The 20145-nt window shown below is 39.6% G+C and overlaps 1 protein-coding gene across 5 annotated transcripts in view; it reads left to right on the top strand.

Annotated features, from left to right (window-relative positions):
* Positions 1-20145, top strand: part of Parn (poly(A)-specific ribonuclease) — a 163883-nt gene that overhangs the window by 20264 nt on the left and 123474 nt on the right. For all 5 annotated transcript variants that reach the window (XM_051181461.1, XM_051181460.1, XM_051181459.1 and 2 more), the window contains 3 exons: positions 15378-15421; positions 16867-16909; positions 18245-18320. In XM_051181461.1, the coding sequence (XP_051037418.1) occupies positions 15378-15421; positions 16867-16909; positions 18245-18320 (163 nt within the window). The remainder of the gene's footprint in view (positions 1-15377; positions 15422-16866; positions 16910-18244; positions 18321-20145) is intronic.

The raw sequence follows: 20145 nt of genomic DNA, 5'->3' as shown, positions 1-20145 counted from the left end.
TAGATAATACCTGATTTATGGAAAAATTAGGTGATGGCTCAGATTTGAGTTGTGTGACCATAGTTTGCCATTTATGTGTACGAGTCAGGGTTCTCTAGAGAAATAAAACTGATAGAATAAATTTTTATGTATAAAGGGGATTTATTAGAATGGCTTACAGGTTGTGGTCCAACTAGTCCAACAATTTCTGTCTACCAGTGGAAAGTCCAAGAACCCAGTAGTTGTTCAGTCCATGAGACGGGATGTCCCAGCTGGTCTTCAATATACAGTGGAATCCTGAAGAAATAGGCTCTAATGCCAGTGAAGGAATGGACTTGCAAGCAAGATCGAGAGTAGCTGATAAAGAGAGCACAGCTTCCTTCTTCCATGTTCTTTATTTAGGCTACCAGTAGAAAGTATGGCCCAGATCAGAAGTGGGTCTCCACTTCAAGAGATCTGGATTAAAGGTTATCTTCTCACCTCAAAGGCTTGGTTGTCCATGCCTTTAATCCCAGCACTTCGGAGGGAGAGGCAGGTGGATCTCTGTGAGTTCCAGGGTAACCAGGGTTACACAGAGAAACCTGTCTTAAAAAAAAAAAAAAAAAAAAAAAAAAAACCAAAAAACAAAAACAAAAAAACAATTCCAGATTAGAAGTGGGTCTTTCCACTTTTAATGACTTAATTAAGGAGAAAAAAAAAAAATCCCTCACAGGTGTGCCCAGGGTTTTAGTTATTTCTAGATGTAGTCAAGTGATAACCAAGAATAGCCATCATATCATGCTTTATTTTTATTTAGTTAACAAGCTTTATTTTAGGGCTGTCAAGGTGTCTCAGTGGTTAAGTGCACTTGTGTTTTCAGTAGACCCAGGTTTAGTTCCTAGCACCCACACTGGGTAACTCACAGCTGCTTGTAACTCCAGCTCTGGGGGATCTGATGTCATCTGACCTCCAAAGGCACCTGCAAAAATGTAGTGCCCATAAACTTATCCACATACATACATATAAATAAACATAAATAATTTTTAAAGAATGTGAGCATTTTCCCTGCATGTACGTATGCCTGATGTAACAGAGGCCAGAGAAGGTTTTTGGATCCCCTGAAACTGGAGTTACAGATACTTTTGATCACAGTGTGGGTGCTGAGAACGGAACCTGTCCTCTTGTCCTCTGAAAGATCAGCAAGTGTTCTTTTTTTCATTTATTTTTACATTCCAATCCCAGTTCCCCCTCCCTCCTCTCCTCCTGATCCCCCCATCTACCGCCTTCCTCCCATCTGCTCCTCGGAGAGGATAAGGCCTCCCCTATGAAGTCTACTAAGTCTGCCCCATTATCTAGTTGAGGCAAGACCAAGGCACCTCTCTACCCCCAAACCCTTGTGTCTAGCGTGGGCAAGGTATCTCTCTATATAGAATGGGCTCCACTAAGTCAATTTGTGCATTAGAGTTTGTAAGGAGTACAGTTTTTCCTCCCATGGATGGTCTTGTTCCGCCGCCGCGCCAGCCCCAATTAACACACAGAGACTCTGTATTAGATATAATTCTGTTGGCCCGGTACTAGTTTCTTATTGGCTAGCTCTGTCTTAAGTATTTACCCATTTCTGCTGATCTATGTATTTCTCTTACCGGGGAGCCGGCTGGTATTCTGCTTTCTCCAGACTCTCCATCTTGACCCCTCTTCCTCCTTCCTCTTTCCTCCTCGTCTTCTAGTCCCGCCTATCTAGCTTTCCTATTGGCCAACAGTGCTTTATTCATTAACCAGTATGAGAAACATATACAGAATGACATCTCCCATCATCTCCTCTTTTCTGTCTAAAATAAAAAGAAGGGTTTTAACCTTAACATAGCAAAATATATCACATAACAGTTATCAAATAAGAATCATAGTTAACAATATTTAGACCATTAACATTTAGCAAGATTAAAAGAAACTATTATCCATCTTATATTTATGAGTCTAAAGTCCTATATGTAACTTATCTTTAAGCTTAACTAAGAAAAACAATAACCATAACTGTCTTCAACTCCTTCAAAGACCACAGAAGGATAGTATATAAACTCTAGAAATGACAGAGACATCTTAACTTGTCAGTCACCTGAAGTTCTTCTGTAATCTTCCATCTTCAGCCCATAGGCCATAGTGTGTCTGGCAGACTCTTCAGCAAAGCAGGAAACTTTAAACTGCCTTCTTGTATTGGCAGTTTGTCAGTCATTTTTCTCTGTGTCCTGCAGAATGTCTGGCAGACTCTTCCATGAAGCAGGAACCCTCTAGCAGTGTCCATCTTGAATCAGCAGTCACTTTTCTGTGGGTCCTGCATGTCTAGTTTATACAGCATAAAGTCAAACAGTCCAGACAAGAGCAGTATCTTGTCCAAATGGCTAGTCTTGCCATATTGAAGGCAAACTCCATTATGAGTTTCTTTAATGTCCAACTTCCTTTCTGATGCAGGTGGTGTTGCCAGGAGCAGTTATGTCTCACTGTCAAGAAAAACCCTAAACCATTTTAAATGCCATATTCTGTAGGTTTTTGAAAGGTTTGAAGAATTCCTATCTATCTCAAATACATCTCTGTGTATCTTGAAACCTAACTAACTTAACTCTAAGCTTTGACTATCATAGGTAATTATCTATAATCTGTACTACATTATACATTACATTTCTAAATGAGCTATATAAACACAATACCTAAACAAGAGGAGACAGAAATCCTGGCTGTAGTCTGCAAGGCTGCTTTGTCCAGCTGTTTTGAATGTTGGATTAACAGAACACTGTTTCAGGGGGTCTGGCTTGCTCAAACCACATTAATCTGGAAGGAATCCACAGCTTTTCATTTTCTGTGGAAACAAAAATAGAAATCCTTTTCCCCAGTAACTTGTCCTTAGACTTAAATTTTGAAGTCAAAGCATTTTTAAAATATATAAATTGGATTGATCCAGCAGCATTTGTTTTAACAGTTGTTGTTATTTCCTCAGCAGTCAAAAGATACAAAGACAATATAACACCATATAGTAACCAGATTCTCTCTGAGCTTTTCATCTTTAGGTGGCTTTATTATTACTCTGTTTCTTTTACTTTTTAGTTTTTATTTTTTGAGACAAGGTTTCTCTGTGTAACTCTTATCTGTCCTGGAATTCACTCTGCATACCAGGTTTACTTCGAAATCACAAGAGATCTGCTTGCCTCTGTCTTCCAATTGCTGGGATTAAAGGCGTGTGCTACCACACCCAGCTCTTCTCTGTCTATTTAAAACCATTTTATTTATTTTTTTCCCAAGCCTATGTATTTTTTTAAAACACATTGTAAACCTTTAGCTTTTACTTAATGTGAATCTGTCTTTACTGTAAATCTTTATCTTTTTCTGGCCACGAGTCTTTTATCTGGTAAACAACATTTCTAAAATGAAAGTCTTTGTTGTTTGTGCTGTGGTTTATCAAAGATGGCGGCGGGTACCTTTACCACCAGCAATGAGAGCTGTGGTCACTGCCCTGGTCAGCACTGCCATCCAGCAGGCATGCTGCCGGCTTGGAGATGTGGTCACTGCCATTGCCATCTCTCACACACACCAATAAACTGTTAGCAGAGTTATTTAAAAGCTGTGCGGTTTTTTGCCGCTTTTGCTGAGTCAGGAAACTTTTCTTAAAGAAGCTGCGCGAATATCTGCTTGTCTCTCACAAACCAGAGTCCAACCAAGAAAAATGCTGCTACCAAGAAACCTTGTTTGTCTTTATTCTTTTGTTTCTAAAACCCTTTTTTAAGCTTTTGTTAAATTTTAAGTGGAAGTTCTTATTAGCCACGTGGGCGCCATTTGTAAAGAGTACGGTTTTTCTGCCCGCCACCTCTGGTCTTGTCCCACCACCGAGCCAGCCCCAAATTAGCACACAGAGACTCTGTTTAGATATAATTCTGTTGGCCAGTTACTTGTTTCTTATCGACTAGCTCTGTCTTAAGTATTAACCCATTTCTATGTATTTCCACGTGGTCTTACCAGTGAGAGGCGGCTGGCAGTTCTGTCTTCTCCAGACTCTCCATCTTGACCCCTCTTCCTCCTTTTTCCTCCTCGTCTCCTAGTCCTGCCTATCTAGCTTTCCTATTGGCCAACAGTGCTTTATTATTAACCAGTATTGCTGCACCTTTTGGAAGTTGCCCATCTGCACTTCCTGTCTTCTCTAGTATCGTTATTTTCCTTCTCAGGTCTTGATGAGGTTGAAGATTAAACTATCACAACTATTATTCTCTCTTCCTAGTTAGATATATTAGGTACTAGACTTATGTTTTCCAGCTTAGGACAACTCTATTGCAAACTCCGTTATGCCTTCACCCTAGGACTAGATATGTAGGTCATTTTGTTCTCGATTTTCCTTTTCTTAGAGCACACTTGTTATTCACTGTTTTGTATATAGTTTTGTATTAAGCCTAAATCTTTTCTTTAGATTAAAAGGAGAATCGTAGTGAGATAGTCCTTCTGTGGCACTGACCAGGCCCATTGGGGGGGTGGAGCCATGGCTGTAGGTGACCTGTGGAAGGAGGTCGGAGGAAGAGCCGGGAAAAGCTCTCTTGCTGGTGGGACTCGGACAGGAGAGCATCCGGTGGAACTTGCTGGTGTTCATCTGTCTAGGTTGTAAGTTATTTCTCCCTGAATAAACATCTATTTGGCCTATTTGTTTATCCTGATCCTTATTTAACAGCAATAAGAGTTAGATCTTGGACCCAGTGCCAGTGACCTCATATATTGTCCCAGTCACACCATTGTCACTTATATTATGGGAGTCTGGTTCAGTCTTATGCAGGTTCCTTATTTGTCAGTGATCTCTCACTAGTGCAGGAACTTGGCCATTGGTTAGTCATGGATTTCTGCATCTGCTTCCATCTGTTTTTGGAAGAGGGTTCAAGCTTCTTTGGGGTTATGGATTTTAGGCTGGGTATGTTTTGCTATATGTTTGGTATCTACTTATGAGTGAATACATACTATATTTGTCTTTCTGTGTCTGAGTTACCTCACTTAGGTTGTTTTATTTTCTACTTCTGTCCATTTGCCTGCAAATTTTAGGATGTCATTGTTTCTTTCCATTGAATAGTACTCTATTGTGTAAATATGCCACATTTTCTTTTTCAATTCTTCAGTGAGGGACATCTAGGTTGTTTTTATGATGTGGCTATTACAAATGATGTTGCTATGAACATAGTTGAGCAAATGTCCTTGTGGTGTGAATATGCCTCCTTCGGGTATGTTCCCAACAGTGGTATTGCAGGGTCTTAAGGTAGGTTGATCCCTAATTTTCTGAGAAATTGCCATACTGATTTCCACAGTAGATGTACAAGTTGGCACTCCCACCAGCAATGGAGGAGTGGTTCCCCTTTCTCCACATCCTCCCTTCTTCTCTCCCTCCCTTCCCTCCTCCCTTGCTTTTTCTCTCGCACCCTCTCATGTCCCCTGACCACCCTCCACTTGTAGGGTGATGCCCTCTAGGAGGGGTCATCTAAATCTGTCAAGTCATTTGGAGTAGGGACTAGGCCTTCTTTCCTGTCTCTAGGTAAAAAGAGTATCCCTCTGTGGGGGATATGCCCCCAAGTCCTTTTGTGCACCAGGAATACATCCTAGTTCCACTGCCTGAGGCCCCTTAGACTGCTCAGTCCTTCTAGATGAGACCCATGTTCAGGGGGTCTGAGTCAGTCGCATGCTGGATTTCCAGCTATCAGTCTGGGGGCCCATTAGCTCCTCCTTGTTCAGGCCAGCTGTTTCTATGTGTTTCTGCAACCTGGTCTTGCCCTCCCACTGTGCACCTGGATTCCAGTTTGGCTAAGTGTTTAGTTGTGGGTGTTTGTTTGCTTCTGTTTCCATCAGGTACTAGATGAGGGCTCCATGATGGTGGATAAGTTAGTCTTCAGTCTCATTATCAGAGAAGGGCATTTATGGTAGCCTTTCCACTATTGCTCAAATTGTTAGTTGGGGGTCAGTTTTGTAGGTCTATGGACATTTCTCTAGGTTCACTTTTCTCTTCAAACCTATAGTGGCTCCCTCTTTTATGTTCTCTTTGTCTGTCTGTCTGTCTGTCTGTCTCTTTCTCTCTTTTCTCTCATCTACTCCTCCTCTGATTCAATCTTCTTAGTCCCACATGCTTTCCTCTCCTCCCCTTCTCTTTCTCCTAGTTCCCTCTCCACTCATTGTCCCCTTCCCTCCATTCCCCATATGCTCAGGAGATCTTGTCCCTTTCCCCTTGTGTGAGGAACCTTATATGAATCTCTTATATCCTAGTTTCTCTGGCAGTGTGAATTATAGGCTGGTGATCCTTTGCTCTATGTCTAAAATCCATATATGAGTGAGTAAATACCATGTTCCTCTTTTTGGACTGGGTTACCTCATTCAGGATGATTTCTTTAAGTTCCATCTACTTGCCTGCAAATTTCAAGATTCCATTTTTTTTTTTTTTTTTTGTAGAGTAGTATTCCATTGTGTAAATGTGCCACATTTACTTTATCCATTCTTCAGTTGACAGGCATCTAGGTTGGTTCCAGGTTCTTTCTATAATGCTGTTATTTCTGCAGAGTACTATTCCATTGTGTAGATGTGCCACATCTTCATTAACCATTCTTCAATTGAGGGGCATCTAGGTTGCATCCAGGTTCTTGCTATTACAAATAGTGCTGCTATGAACATAGTTGAGCACATGTCTTTGTTGCATGGATGTGGATCATTTGGGTATATGCCTAAGAGGGTGATTGCCAGGTCCTGTAGTTGATTTCCATTTTCCTGAGCAACTGCCATACTGATCTCCAAAATGGCTGTACACTTTTGTACTCCCACCAGCAGTGCGAGTACACATCCTCCAGCATAAGTTGCCATTGGTGTTTCTAATTTAAGCCATTCTGGCAGGAGTAAGATGGTATCTCAAAGTTGTTTTGATTTGCATTTCCGTGATAGCTAAGGATGTTGAGCACTTTCTTAAGTGTCTTTCAGCCTTTCTGATTTCCTCTATTCAGTTCTGTACCCCATTTTTTAATAGGGTTATTTGGTGTTTTGTTGACCAGTTTCTTGAGTTCTTTGTATATTTTGGAAATCAGCCTCTGTCAGATGTAGGATTGGTGAATATCTTTTCCCAGTCTGTGGGCTTCCGTTTGGTCTTGTCCACTGTGTCCTTTGCCTTACAGAAGCTTCTAAGTTTCAGGAAGTCCTATTTATTGTCAATCTCAGTGTCTGTGCTACTGGGGTTATGTACAGGAAGCGGTCTCCTGTATCAATTTGTTCTAGGGTACCTCCCACTTTCTCTTCTACGAGGTTCAATGTAGCTGAATTTATGTTGAGGCCTTTGATCCATTTAGATTTGAATTTTGTGCATGGTAATAGACATGGGTCTATCTGCAGTCTTCTACACACCATCATCCAGTTGTGCCAGCACCATTTGTTGAAGTTACTTTCCTCCTCCTATTGTATGCTTTTGGCTGTTTTTGTCAAAAATCAGGTGTTCGTAGGTATGTGGGTTCATATCAGGATTTTCAGTTTGATTCCATTGGCCTACTTGTCTATTTTTGTGCCAATACCAGGCTGTTTTCAGGACTATAGCTCTGTAGTAGAGCTTAAAGTCAGGGATGGTGATGCCTCCTGAAGTTCCTTTATTGTACAGGGTTATTTTTACTATCCTGGGTCTTTTGTTTTTCCCTATAAAGTTGTTTATTATCCTTTCAAGGTCAGTGAAGAATTGTGGTGGAATTTTAATGGGGATTGCATTGAATTTGTAGATTGCTTTTGGCAAGATTGCCATTTTTACTATATTTACCCTACCTATCCAAGAGCATGGGAAATCTTTCCATTTCCTGGTATCTTCTTTAATTTCATTCTTACCCCCATGATACTTTATGTTGTTTGTGGCTATTGTAAAGATCGATGTTTCTCTGAATAAAGTAGGGCTACTGTTTTTTTTTTTTTTTTTTTTAAATGAGTTTATCTTCTATCCTGCTACTTTGCTGAAGGTGTTTATCATCTGTAGGAGTTCCCTGGTAGAGTTTTTTGGGTTACTTATGTAAACTATCCTATTGTCTGTTGGTTTACTGTATATTGCTTTTATTATGTTTAGGTATGTTCCTGTTATCCCTGATCTCTCCAAGACCTTCTTCATGAAAGGCTGTTGAATTTTGTCAAAGGCTTTTTCATCATCCAGGGAGATGATCATGTGGTTTTTCTTTTTCAGTTTGTTTATATAGTGGATCAAGTTGATAGATTTTTGTATGTTAAACCATCCCTGCAACCCAGGGATGAAGCCTACTTGTCATAGTGGATGATTTCTCTGATGTTTACTTGGATTCAGTTTGCTAGTATTTTATTGAGTATTTTTGCATCAATGTTCATCAGGAATTTTAATCTGTAGTTTTCTTTCTTAGTTGTGTCTTTGTGTGGTTTGGGTACCAAGATGATTGTGGCCTTATAAAAAGATTTTGGTAATGAACATTCTGTTTCTATTGTGTGGAACAATTTGAGGAGTATTGGTATTAGCTCTTCCTTGAATTTCTGGTAGATTTCTGCATTGAAGCCATCTGGCCCTAAGCTTTTTTAGGTTGGGAGGCTTTGGACGACTGCTTCTATTTCATTATGGGTTTTAGGTCTATTTATTGTTTGATCTTGATTTAATTTTGGTAAGTGATATTTCTCCAGAAATTTGTCCATTTCCTTTGAATTTTCAATTTTTGTGGAATACAGGTTTTCAAAGTATGACCTGAAAATTTTCTGGATTTCCTCAGTGGCTGTTGTTACGTTCCCCTATTTTTGTCTGATTTTGTTAATTTGCATGTTCTCTCTCTGCTTTTTCGTTAGTTTGGATAAAGGTTTGTTTATCTTGTTGATTTTCTCGAAAAACCAACTGTTTGTTGCATTGATTTTTGTATTGTTTTCCTGGTTTCTACTTTATTGATTTCATCCCTCAAATTGATTATTTCCTGGTGTCTACTCCTCCTGGATGAGTTTGCTTCTTTTTGTTCTAAGGCTTTCAGTTGTGCTGTTAATTCTCTAATGTGACTATCCTCCGTTTCCTTCATATGGGCACTTAGCGCAGTAAACTTCCCTTGGAGGAAACACCTTCCAAGGTGTCCCATAAATTTGGGTATGTTGTGTCTTCATTCTTGTTGACTTTTAGGAAGTCCTTAATTTCTTCTTTGACTCAGGTATGGTGCAATTGCGCATTGTTCAGTTTCCATGAGTTTGTAGGGTTTCTGCGATTTGGTTTGTTGTTGAATTCCAACTTTAAAGCATGGTGGTGTGATAAGATACAGGGGCCTATACCTTTTTTTTTTTTTTTTTTTTTTTTTTTTTTTTTGGTGAGGTTTGTTATGTCGCCTAGTATGTCGTCGATCTTATAGAAGGTTTCATTTTGAGCAGAGATGAAGGTATATTCTTTTGTGTTTGCATGGAATGTTCTATGGATGTCTGTTAAACCCAATTGAGACATAACTTCTGTTAGTTCTTTTGTTTCTTTGTTAAGTTTCTGACTGGTGGTCCTGTCTAGCAGTGAGAGTGGGGTGTTGAAGTATTCTACTATCAGTGTGTGAGGTTTTATTTGAGCTTTGTGTTTTAGTAGTGTTTCCTTTCCCCAGTGTGGGTGCCTTTGTATTAGGGGCATAGAAGTTTAGAATTGAGACTTTGTACTGATGGATTTCTCCTCTGTTGAATATGAAATGACCATCTTCATCTGTTTTGATTGATTTTGAGTTGAAGTCTAACTTGTTAGATATTAGGATAACCACACCTGCTTGCTTCTTGGGTCCCTTTGATTGGAAGATCTTTTCCCAACCCTTTACCCTGAGGTAATGTCTGTCTTTGAAGCTTAGATGTGTTTCTTGTATGCAACAGAAGGATGGATTCTGTCTTCATATCCATTCTGTTAGCCTGTGTCTTTTCATAGGCGAGTTAAGACCATTAATGTTGAGGGTAAGTAAGGACCATTGATTGTTAGTACTTGTTTGTTTTAGATTTGTTGTTGGCAGTGGTATTGTGAATATATTTGTCCTGCTTTATGCTTGGGTTCTGGTGAACTGGGATTATCTATTGCGTAGGTCTTTGTGACCATAGTTAATTTCCTTGGGTTGGAGTTTTCCTTCCAGAACTTTCTGTAGGGCTGGATTTGTAGGTAGGTATTGTGAAAATCTGGCTTTGTTATTAAATATCTTGTTTTCTCTGTCTATAGTGATTGAGAGTTTTGCTGGTTATAGTAACCTGGGCTGGCATCCGTGGACTTCAAGTACTTGTAGAACATCTATCCCGGACCTTCTGGTCTTGATAGTTTCCATGCAAAAGTCAGGTGTAATTTTGATAGGTCTGCCTTTATATGTAATTGGCCTTTTTCCTTCCCTGCTCTTAATATTCTTTCTTTATTTTGTATGTTGGGTGTTTTGATTATTATGTGTGGAGGGGTCTCTTTTCTTTGGTCCAGCCTATTTGGTTTCAGTATGCTTCTTGTACTTTCATGGGCATGTCCTTCTTCAGATTGGGAAAGTTTTCTTCAATGATTTTGTTGAATATGTTTTCGGCACCTTTGAGCTGGGCTTCTTCTTTCTCCTCTATGCCTATTATTCTTAGGTTTGGCTTTTTCACAGTATCCCATATTTCCTGGATGTTTCATGTTAAGGATTTGTTGGATTTAAGATTTTCTTTGGTTGGATGAATTTATTTCTCTAGTTTATCTTTAGCACCTGAGATTCTCTCTTTCGTCTCTTGTATTCTGTTGGTTATTCTTGTGTCTGTAGTTCCCGATTGTTTGCCCAATTTTTCTATTTCCAGCATTCCTTCAGTTTGTGTTGCCTTTATTTTTTCTATTTCAGCTTTTAAGTCTTGAACTGTTTCCTTCACCTGTTGAATTATTTTTTCTTGGCTTTCTGTATTTTCTTTAAGAGGTTTGTTAATTTCTTCCAAATTTTTGTTTGTTTTTTTCTTTCTTTCATTTCTTTAAGGATTTTCTCACATTGTCTTTGAGGGCCTCTATCATTTTTATGAAGATTGTTTTTTTAAGTCATTCTCTTCTGATTCATCTGCTTTGGGGTGTTCAGGTCTAGTTGGTGTAGAATCCCTAGATTCTGGTGGTGTCATGCTTGTCTTTCTATTGTTAGGTGTTTTCTTTTATTGCCATCTTCCCATCTTTTCTTGCAGGTGGGGTCTCTCTCTATGGTACTCCCCCGGTGGGCTTAGGTTGGTCTGAAGTTTGATGTCTTTAGCTCTGGGTAGTCCAAACTCTCTAGCAGGTCTCATCTGGCAGTGGCTCGGCGATGGCCGTCAAAGATCTGGCAGGCAGGCACTCAGGATGGTCCCATGGTGATAGGCACATCTTGTGGATGGATTTTTATTGAGTTCTTTCATCCCATTGGATTTGAGTTTTGTGCATGGCAATAGATATGGATCTATTTCCAGCAATCGTTCTTATCCAGGAGCTGTCTCTCCTACCCCTTTTTATGTAGTCCAGACTGGTTTTGAACTCAGACCCAAGTGCTAGGATTACAGTCTGCTCCCTATCTCCTGTCCTAGACCCTGCTTTGAATTACTTGCGGTTGGACTCCTGTTTTGCTGCTTTTTGGAAGATTTGGCTCTTCTGTAAGAATTTGGTCTTATTTACATATCTGTAATCTCTCTAGATGTTTCCTAAATCATATTGTTTCATCAATCCTTCGATAATCTTCTGGAGGATATATACTCAACTACTTGTACAGTGGGTCTTTTTGTCCCTTGTCCTATGGCTTTGGTCTTAAGGTTGCCACCACTTCCATGACAGCTCCTTCATCCAATAGGATGCAAGGGTTCTAGCAAAAGTGATGGTCAGACATTTGAATCGTCTATCTAAAGAGCTAATGGTTGTTTTAGCCATTCATTTCTCACTGGCCAGGGAGACCATCGGAGCAACTTCTTTCCTCACTATAAAGTAATGAAGTTCCCAAGAGGACTGAGAAAACATATTTAATGTTGTGCTTCTGGACATTCAACAGGCAGGCACATGGAAGTCCTCAAATACTGACTGAACAGATGAGTGTCTTTGGCTGTGTGGCTCTCTTCATACCGACCTGTCCGAAATTCCCCAGTAATCCCACATTCTTCATCTGCTATTGGTTGACTCTTTGGAGCTGGATATCTTATTGTCCACCCTCTTTGAGGCTCCATGTTCCCAGCACAGGCTGAGGTGTTTCCTAAGCACTTTGTGTGGTGTGGGTGCATGATTACTTGTGCCTGTTTTACTGTAGCTTTCCTGCCACACAGTTCTTCTCTGCCTGCTGCCTTGCTAGACTCCAACTGTTCTGTGGCCAGTGCGTCAGGGTTTTGGTGCCTCCATGTTACATATCGTTTTTCTGGGTTACGTGGCGCAACAAATTCTAAATGATTAGATCTGAGGAAGATTCACTTTAGTATGTGCCTGCTCAGAAAATGTGAATTTGAAATCTAATTAAGATTCTACCAGGAAGCAGGTGATTTGTATTACAGCGCAGTTTTATCTCATCAAACTGGGGTGATCATACTCTTATACACACGGCCAGCCAACCAGCCAGTCCCCCCCCCCACTAACTTTCCTCTCCCCACTGCATTATCAGAGAGAGAAAATTGTTCTTTTATTCAGCTATGAAAAAAATGATGAGAGCAATAGGAGGCAATCTATTGAAGATAATAGAACATTATATTTTCTGGCACCATGTTTAAGATGAAAAACATATTTTTTGTGTATGGGTGTTATCTTAGTTAGAATTTCTATTGCTTTGACAAAACACCATGACCAAAAAGCAAATTGGGAAGGAAAGGGTTTATTTGACTTATACTTCCATATTGCTGTTCATCATCAAAGGAACTCAAACACAGCAAGAATTTAAAGGCAGGAATTGATGCAGAGGTCATGGAGGGGTGCTGCTTAATGACTTGTTCCCCATGTCTTGCTCAGCCTGCTTTCTTATAGAACCCAGGACAACAGGCCAGGGATGGTACCTCCCACAATGGCCTGGGCCCTCCCCATCAATCACTAATTAAGAAAATGCCTTACAGCTGGATCTTATGGAGGCATCTTCTCAATTGAGATTTCATCTTTTGAGATAACTCTAGGTTGTGTGTCAAGTTGACAGAAGACCAGCCAGCATAGGTGTTTTCCTTGTGTCTTAGTCTCTGTGCTATTGCTCTGAAGAAACACTATGACCAAGGCAACTCTTCAAAAAGAAAAAAAGCATTTAATTAGGTGCTTGCTTACAATTTCAGACAGTGAGTTCATGATCATCATGGTTAGAAGCAAACAGGCATGACACTGGAGTAGTAGCTGAGAACTTTACATCCTGATCTGCAGGCACAGAGAAAGACAGACATTGGTCTTGACATAGACTTTTGAACCCTCAAAACCCAGTGACACACCTCTACCAAGTCCATCTTCTATTCCTTCTGAAATAGTTTCACTAACTGTGGATCAAATGTTTAAATATGTGAGCCTGTGAGGGTCATTCTCATCCAAGCCTTGCCTGTATGACTATGCAGCACTTGAATGCCTGGTACCCTCAGAAGCCAGAAGAGGGCATTGGATCCCCTGGGACTGGAGTTACAGGCAGTTCTGAGCTTCCATGTTGATTCTGGGAATTGAATCTCAGTCTTCTGAAAGAACAGCCAGTGTTCTTAGCTGAGCTACTTCTCCAGCTCCTAGTACTGTATTTTTAAAATATAAATGTAAAGCTATTCACAGTAGTCCATCTGTAGTCCATAATTTTAACACAATATGGGAGGTGGAGACAGGCAAATGCCTGGAAGCTTGTGGTTGAGACAGCCTGGCATATATTGAACAAGAGACCGTGGCTCTTATGTGATGGAGGAAGAATGCTCACATCAGACATTGCTTTAACTTCCATGAGTGCAGTGAAGCAGGCTTGTGCTCACACTGAATATATACATACTATACACACACACATGCCAGGATGAAAAGAAAGAGTCCGTGCCTTGGCATTTAGGGGAGAGTTTTTTTATGGGGCCTTTTGATGCTTGAACATGACATTGTAGGTGTTGGCCCAGAATTCTGTGTTTGCCCTGGAGGTGGCCATATTTCTACTTTGCCCTTGCTTGTAAAGCTTTTTTAGTGGTGGTGAATGAATAACAGTGGTCATTAGGACATTTTTTGTTTGACTTAGCCTTGTTCATATTTTGTCCACTGATGAAAAGGGGGCCATTGAGAAGCTGGTGTGTGTTTCAAGCTAAATACAGTCTGTGTTTATAGGCTTGAAAAGATAATTGGAAATGGCAGCTTGCTATGAAGCATGAATGACTTTGAAAAGAAGTGTAGTTTACAAAGGGTCGAGTGTTACTACCCAGGCTAACATGGCAATTATGTATGTAAATAAACTAATTCAAAACTAAATTACTTTCATATCTGCTCTAGAATTCCTGATCAAAGTAAACCTAAGAAATAATATAATGTAGATACTTAGAGCAGGAATAATGTACATGTTACAAGGTCTGTGTGTTTATGGCCGTTTTAACTAAAAACCAGAAATGGGCTCAGAGATATAAGCTGCTTTACAGTACAACCATTCCCGCATCAGTCACTGTAGTGACACTAGTTAGTGTCACTATTAGGATAAGTCTGTACCTTGGGTACAGTACTTTACATGTGACAGAACCACTCTCTCTTTTGTTCAGCTATAGAATCTTTTGGTTATGAAATTATTTGTCTAAGCCTCATAATTCCCAGTAAGAAATGGAAGATATTCCTAAATTCATTATTTATTTAATTTTTACTGCATTAAAATTCTAATTTTGTTTATTCTCTTGTGTATATATGTGTGTTGCTGAGGTGTGGCTGTGGAGGTCAGACACAACTGTGGGAGTTGGTTCTCTTCTCCACTATATGGGGCTCTGATTAAATTTGGGTTGTCAAGCTTGGCATCTGGTACCTTTAATCTGTCAAGCCATGTTACTGTCCCTTTTTTTTTCTTAATTAAAAATTTGTGTATGTCTTTGCAAGTGCCAAGACTGGCTCAGGTTTTATTTTAAAAAGTAGTTCGTTTGTTTTAAGGTATATTTATTTTATTTTATGTGTATGAATGTCTTGCCTGCATATATGTGTGTGTGCCACATGTGTGCCTAGTGCCTGAGGAGGTCAGAGTAGGGCATTGGATCTCCGGAAATAGGTTAGTGGGTGTTTGTAAGCCACTGTGTTTGTTAGAGGACCTAACCTGGGTCCTCTGAAATAGCAACAAGTGCTCTTCACTTCTCAGTCATCTCTGTAGCTTTTAAGAAATAATTCTTAATTAGAAGTGGATTTTACTCTTCAGCTTGAGGCCCATGTGAGGCATGACGGTTAACATTTGAGAAAATAGCTGAGAGCTGGAGCTGCTCTCATGTGTGTTTAACAATACTCTGGTTTGCTTGAAAGTCAGTAACAGGTTTTTTTTTTTTTTTTTTTTTTTTTTGCTTTGTAGGGCCTGAATGAGTTTAAAGAGATGACAACATGTGTCTTCCCTAGGTAAGCCTTCTTCAAGAGCCCCCTGATATTTGAGATACTCACTGAGGTATATGCAACACAAGTAGGCAGTTCTACAAGTTGGGAAGGGATTTAATAGATTGAACATCCCCAAATTTGTCATAGTTGACTGTTTAAATGTATGACTAGTGTGATCATCCATTAAAGGGCAGATTCTAACTTAGCGTGAAAGTAGAAAGTAGCTAATGCCTCCCTTTTTCCTGTCCTGCATCCTTCTATCTGAAGGACTGGTCTGGCCATTCACACATGTGGATGTACCTTTTCAATTGTTGATGTGTCCCAACTGAGAGTACTATCTCTTCAGTTAAGAATTGTATGGCTAGAGACTCTCCTCCCCCAACTTCATCATCAGTACCAGTATTGTTAGTATTTTTCACAGTCAGCATTGCATTGCATGCTAATTTGGCTATGTCATATGTCACGTGTGTGATCATCCACATGTCAGATGCATGGAGCCTATATGGTAAGACAGTTTTAGGTCTTTTGAAGAAGGGCAAGTGAGGGTAGCCAGCTAGTCATACTTACATCTGTGCTATTGCTGTACTAGCCATAGTGTTTATGTGGAACTAAATTTATATATATATAGAATTTTTAAGTGGTTAGTGTCTTATTTAGTATATCTGGTCCCTGTAAGTGAGTAGTTAAGTGTTCTGCTTTTTTGTCATTTCTGTGACTACATACCCGAGAAGATCAGCTCATGGGAGGAAACGTTTAAAATGGCTCTCAGTTTGAGGGTACAGTATGTCCTAATGGAAAGGGATGTAGGCTCATATTGGAAGGACTATCTCACTACACTCATAGAGTCAAGCTCCACATACACACAGGCCAGGAAGACCCCAGCACTGCGTGTGTGTGTGTGTGTGTGTGTGTGTGTGTATTTTTTTTTCCTGGTTTCTAGAAGTTTGTGGAAACTTCCTCTTAGGTAATTCCAAACCCAGTTTGACAGTGGAGCTTAGCTGGCACAGTAAATAGCATGAAACTTCCCAATGAAGATTTTGACCCCATAAGAATTCAAATTGTATAAACCAGATGATAGCAGTGAGTGGTGGCCGTTTTGGGAGGGCAGACCTCATAGAACAGAAAACATATAGTGTTACCTCACCTTCAAAATGGATGTTATCCTCATTCTTCAGGTACAGGCATAGAGCCTGTTCCTTTGGCTCTATCTACAGTAGTCTGATGAGTGAAGCCAGCACATGGGACTGTGCTCATCAACCACATTACCACTAGGTTCACACTGCCCAGTGTATGCTTCATCTGTCCACTTCTAAGCTTTATGAACTGTTTTTTAAGTATGTCATGTATGAAGTATATGTCACCAAGTCTTTTATTCATGAAACACTTTAAGTATTTTTATGTTTTAACGAAGTACATTTTAAATATTGATATATATTTTATTTACCTTATTAAAATTTATTTTGTTGCAGACTCTTGGATACTAAGTTGATGGCCAGCACACAGCCTTTCAAGGTATTATTTATATCTGAACTATCATAATAAATAATTTGCAATTTTTGTTTGTTTGAGACATAGTCTTGGTATATCTGGGCTTGCCTTGAACTCACCCTGTAGCTGAGAGTAGTAACCTTGAATTCCTGACCCTCCTACCTCTGCCTCCCATATGTTGGTTTGCAAGCATGTGCCATGATGCTCTATGTGAAACTTTTTTGGATTAACACTAATACATTTGGAATTCTGGTCTATTTAAATGTTATTTCAAACACATTAAAAATAAGAAAGAAAGAAAAGAGTAATTGGAAAAGTTCAGAAATAAATATATCAAAATGTGAAGTTATCTTTATTTTTCCTCTGTTTTTTGAGTGTAAGTTTCTAAATGTTAAAATACATATTTTTTTAAAATTTACTTTTAGTTTTTTAGGTACTTGCTTACTTTTTAGCCCAAGCAAGTCTTCCCTGTGTCAGCTTCTCTAGTGCTAGGATGACAAGTGTGTACAACCACACTAGCTATTAATTTTTTTATATGTTAAGTATGTATGTTTGTATTTCCTTTTTTTGGAGGAAGAGTTTCTCTATGTAGACCTGGCTGTCCTAGAACTTGCTTTGTAGACCAGACTGGCCTTGAATTCATTGAGATCCTTCTGCCTCTGCCTCCTGAATGCTGGGATTATAGGCTTGAACCATTACACTCACCCTGTATTTTAAGTTTTTGAATAGGTTATACATGCAATCAATTTGTCCTTTCTCCACCTGCCTCCTTATTTTACATATTTGGAATAATTTCTAATAAAGATAATTTAAACTAATGTATGATCATTTATATGCTTATGAAGGACTTTCTGCATCCTCCGGAGCAGTATGCGGAGACAGTGTCTTCTGGCTCTGTGTCCCTGTCAGCAATCCTTGAAGTTAGAAACTTTCTGAGCCTTTGAGCAGTGTACTAACACAGTTCCTGCCAAAGTTGTGTTATCCCCCCATACCCCCAGCAAACCTGGAAGCTTGTTTTTTTCACCCCCTTCCACAGTTTTTTTCCTGGTTTTGCTTTAGTAACCAGGTTGTCCTTCCACTCTTCGTTCCTGTTCCTCAGCTTCCCAAGTAGCTGGTTACAGGTGAGTAACACTAGGCCTGCCTACATTTGTAGGTTTTAATATGGTGTCATTATTCCTGTCAGTACAACCTTGGTCTTGCTGGTGTGCCTTTTTTTCATGTGGAACAAACACTGGCTCCTGCTTCTCTTAAGGTCACAAGAGGGTAGTATAGGATGCTTTTTTGCTTCTCCTGAAGTGGCTCTCCTTAATCTCTTGTTCTGAGATGAAATTTTCTAATTCTCTACCTCCTGCCTTGCAGGATATCATTAACAACACATCCCTTGCAGAGTTGGAAAAGCGGTTAAAAGAAACACCTTTTTACCCTCCTAAAGTTGGTAAGAATATTAACCCTGGAACCATTCAAACTTTGGAAATCACTGATAAGTTCTATAGAAAGAATATGAACCATCTCTGAAACCATATTGTGTTGCTTGTAGACTTTAGCTGGGTTAAGATTCATGCCTGTGCTGGATGACTGTTTCCTGAATAAAGATGGTATCCTAATTCCACGTCTAGGTACATTTGCATCATATTAATAGAGTTGGGTAAGGATTCACAGAGAAGTTTCAAGGCTTTTAATTCTAATGCTTGGAGTTTTCTCAAAACTCCTTTCATCTGGTGCATTATTTTAGCAAGATAGAGCCAGTGATTAATCATCAGAGATGCAACAAAAACATCTCCTGTCTCAGAAAACCCAAGAGCTGGGATGCTGCTAAGATGAGAGTGCACCTCTTTGTCCTCAGAGCTAGTTTGGGCCAGAGAAAAAATATCATTGAGGAAAGCCAGAAGTCAGGAGGAACTCTTGGTATCAGATGGGTTGTGTGGGTATGTGTGACCTCTACCCATGTGTTTTGGGGCACTGTGTCCTTGGTCCTGTTATGCACATTGTATTGCTGACAAGAAATTAGCATTCCATTACCAGTGGCTAGAAAACTGCTAAAGACACCCATAATAGCACTAATGATTCAGAAATTGGTGATGGGAGTTATTAAGGTAGACAGAGTCATAGCTCCTTGCTTCCCTTCTTGGTAATAGTCCAAGAAAGGAAGTATGAAGATACTGGGCAGATAGAGGGAAAGGAAACCCATACCCTTCGTATAACAGTATAATGAAATAATTGATTTGGAGAGTATGAGCTTCCATCATCAGTTTTGCTCATGTTTCTCATGAAGCAGTGGCCTTTCTAACATTTCAAGATTGATTCTAGGAAATAATTACTTATGAGTAAGAGCAGTATCCTGTTCTATTATTTTCCTATTTCTCTGGTAGAGAATTTACTCAAAAGCAGATGGTTCTCTCACATTCTCTGAGCACTTGTGTGTATCAGCACAACTCAGCATTATTTTATAAAATGATTTTTGTAGTGTAGTGGCCCTGTGGACTAAGGGCAGTGTTATAGTAAGTTTTGACCTATTCTGGGGGTGTAGTATGCTGTTGTCTTTACTGTGCTTGGGCCCTGCCAATATTCAGCTGGACTCTTCGTTTTATAGGGACTACCTGGGATACTAATGGTTATGAGCATATGACCTGTGCCAGGCACTAGATAAAACCTATAATAATACCATGACATTTGATGTCCCCCAAAAGCATTATGAGGGAAGGTTGATTATCCTCTCGTTTTTATAAAACTGGGGGCTTAGAGGTAAAGTGCCTTGCCCAGGGTCACATTGTGCATGAGTGATGAACACTGTATGACCTCTAAGTCCTACTAGGTTTTTATTAGTTTATTTATTTATTTTTAAAGATAGGGTCTTACTTTGTAGCCAGTGTTTAGCTAGAACTCACAATTTAGCTTAGACTAGCTTCAAACTTGCTGTGGTTCTTCTGCCTCAGCTTTTCAAGTGCAGAGATTACAGGTGTGGCTACCATACCCAGCTAGGACTCCTGCTTAATGTGCTATGTCCTACATATATGGTAAGAACAGTACTGTAGGAATTGTCACAGGATGGGAAACACAAGATTGCAAATGTTTCCAGCCAATGTGGCTGAGGAGTTCTACAGACAACCGAACCTTGATAAGGAAACAGACCTTTCTCTGGTCTGAACTAAAGTTCTCATTTTCAGGGACTTTATTATCTCATATTATAAGGCCTTATGTGCACAGAACTGAGAAATAAGGTACAGATACATCTGCATCTGTAACACATAAAAGTGCATTTT

Source organism: Phodopus roborovskii, unplaced genomic scaffold (genome assembly GCF_943737965.1).
Source record: "Phodopus roborovskii unplaced genomic scaffold, PHOROB, whole genome shotgun sequence".
NCBI lineage: Eukaryota > Metazoa > Chordata > Mammalia > Rodentia > Cricetidae > Phodopus > Phodopus roborovskii.
The sequence above is the reverse complement of the archived record's forward strand: the minus strand, read 5'-3'. Positions and strand labels throughout refer to the sequence as shown.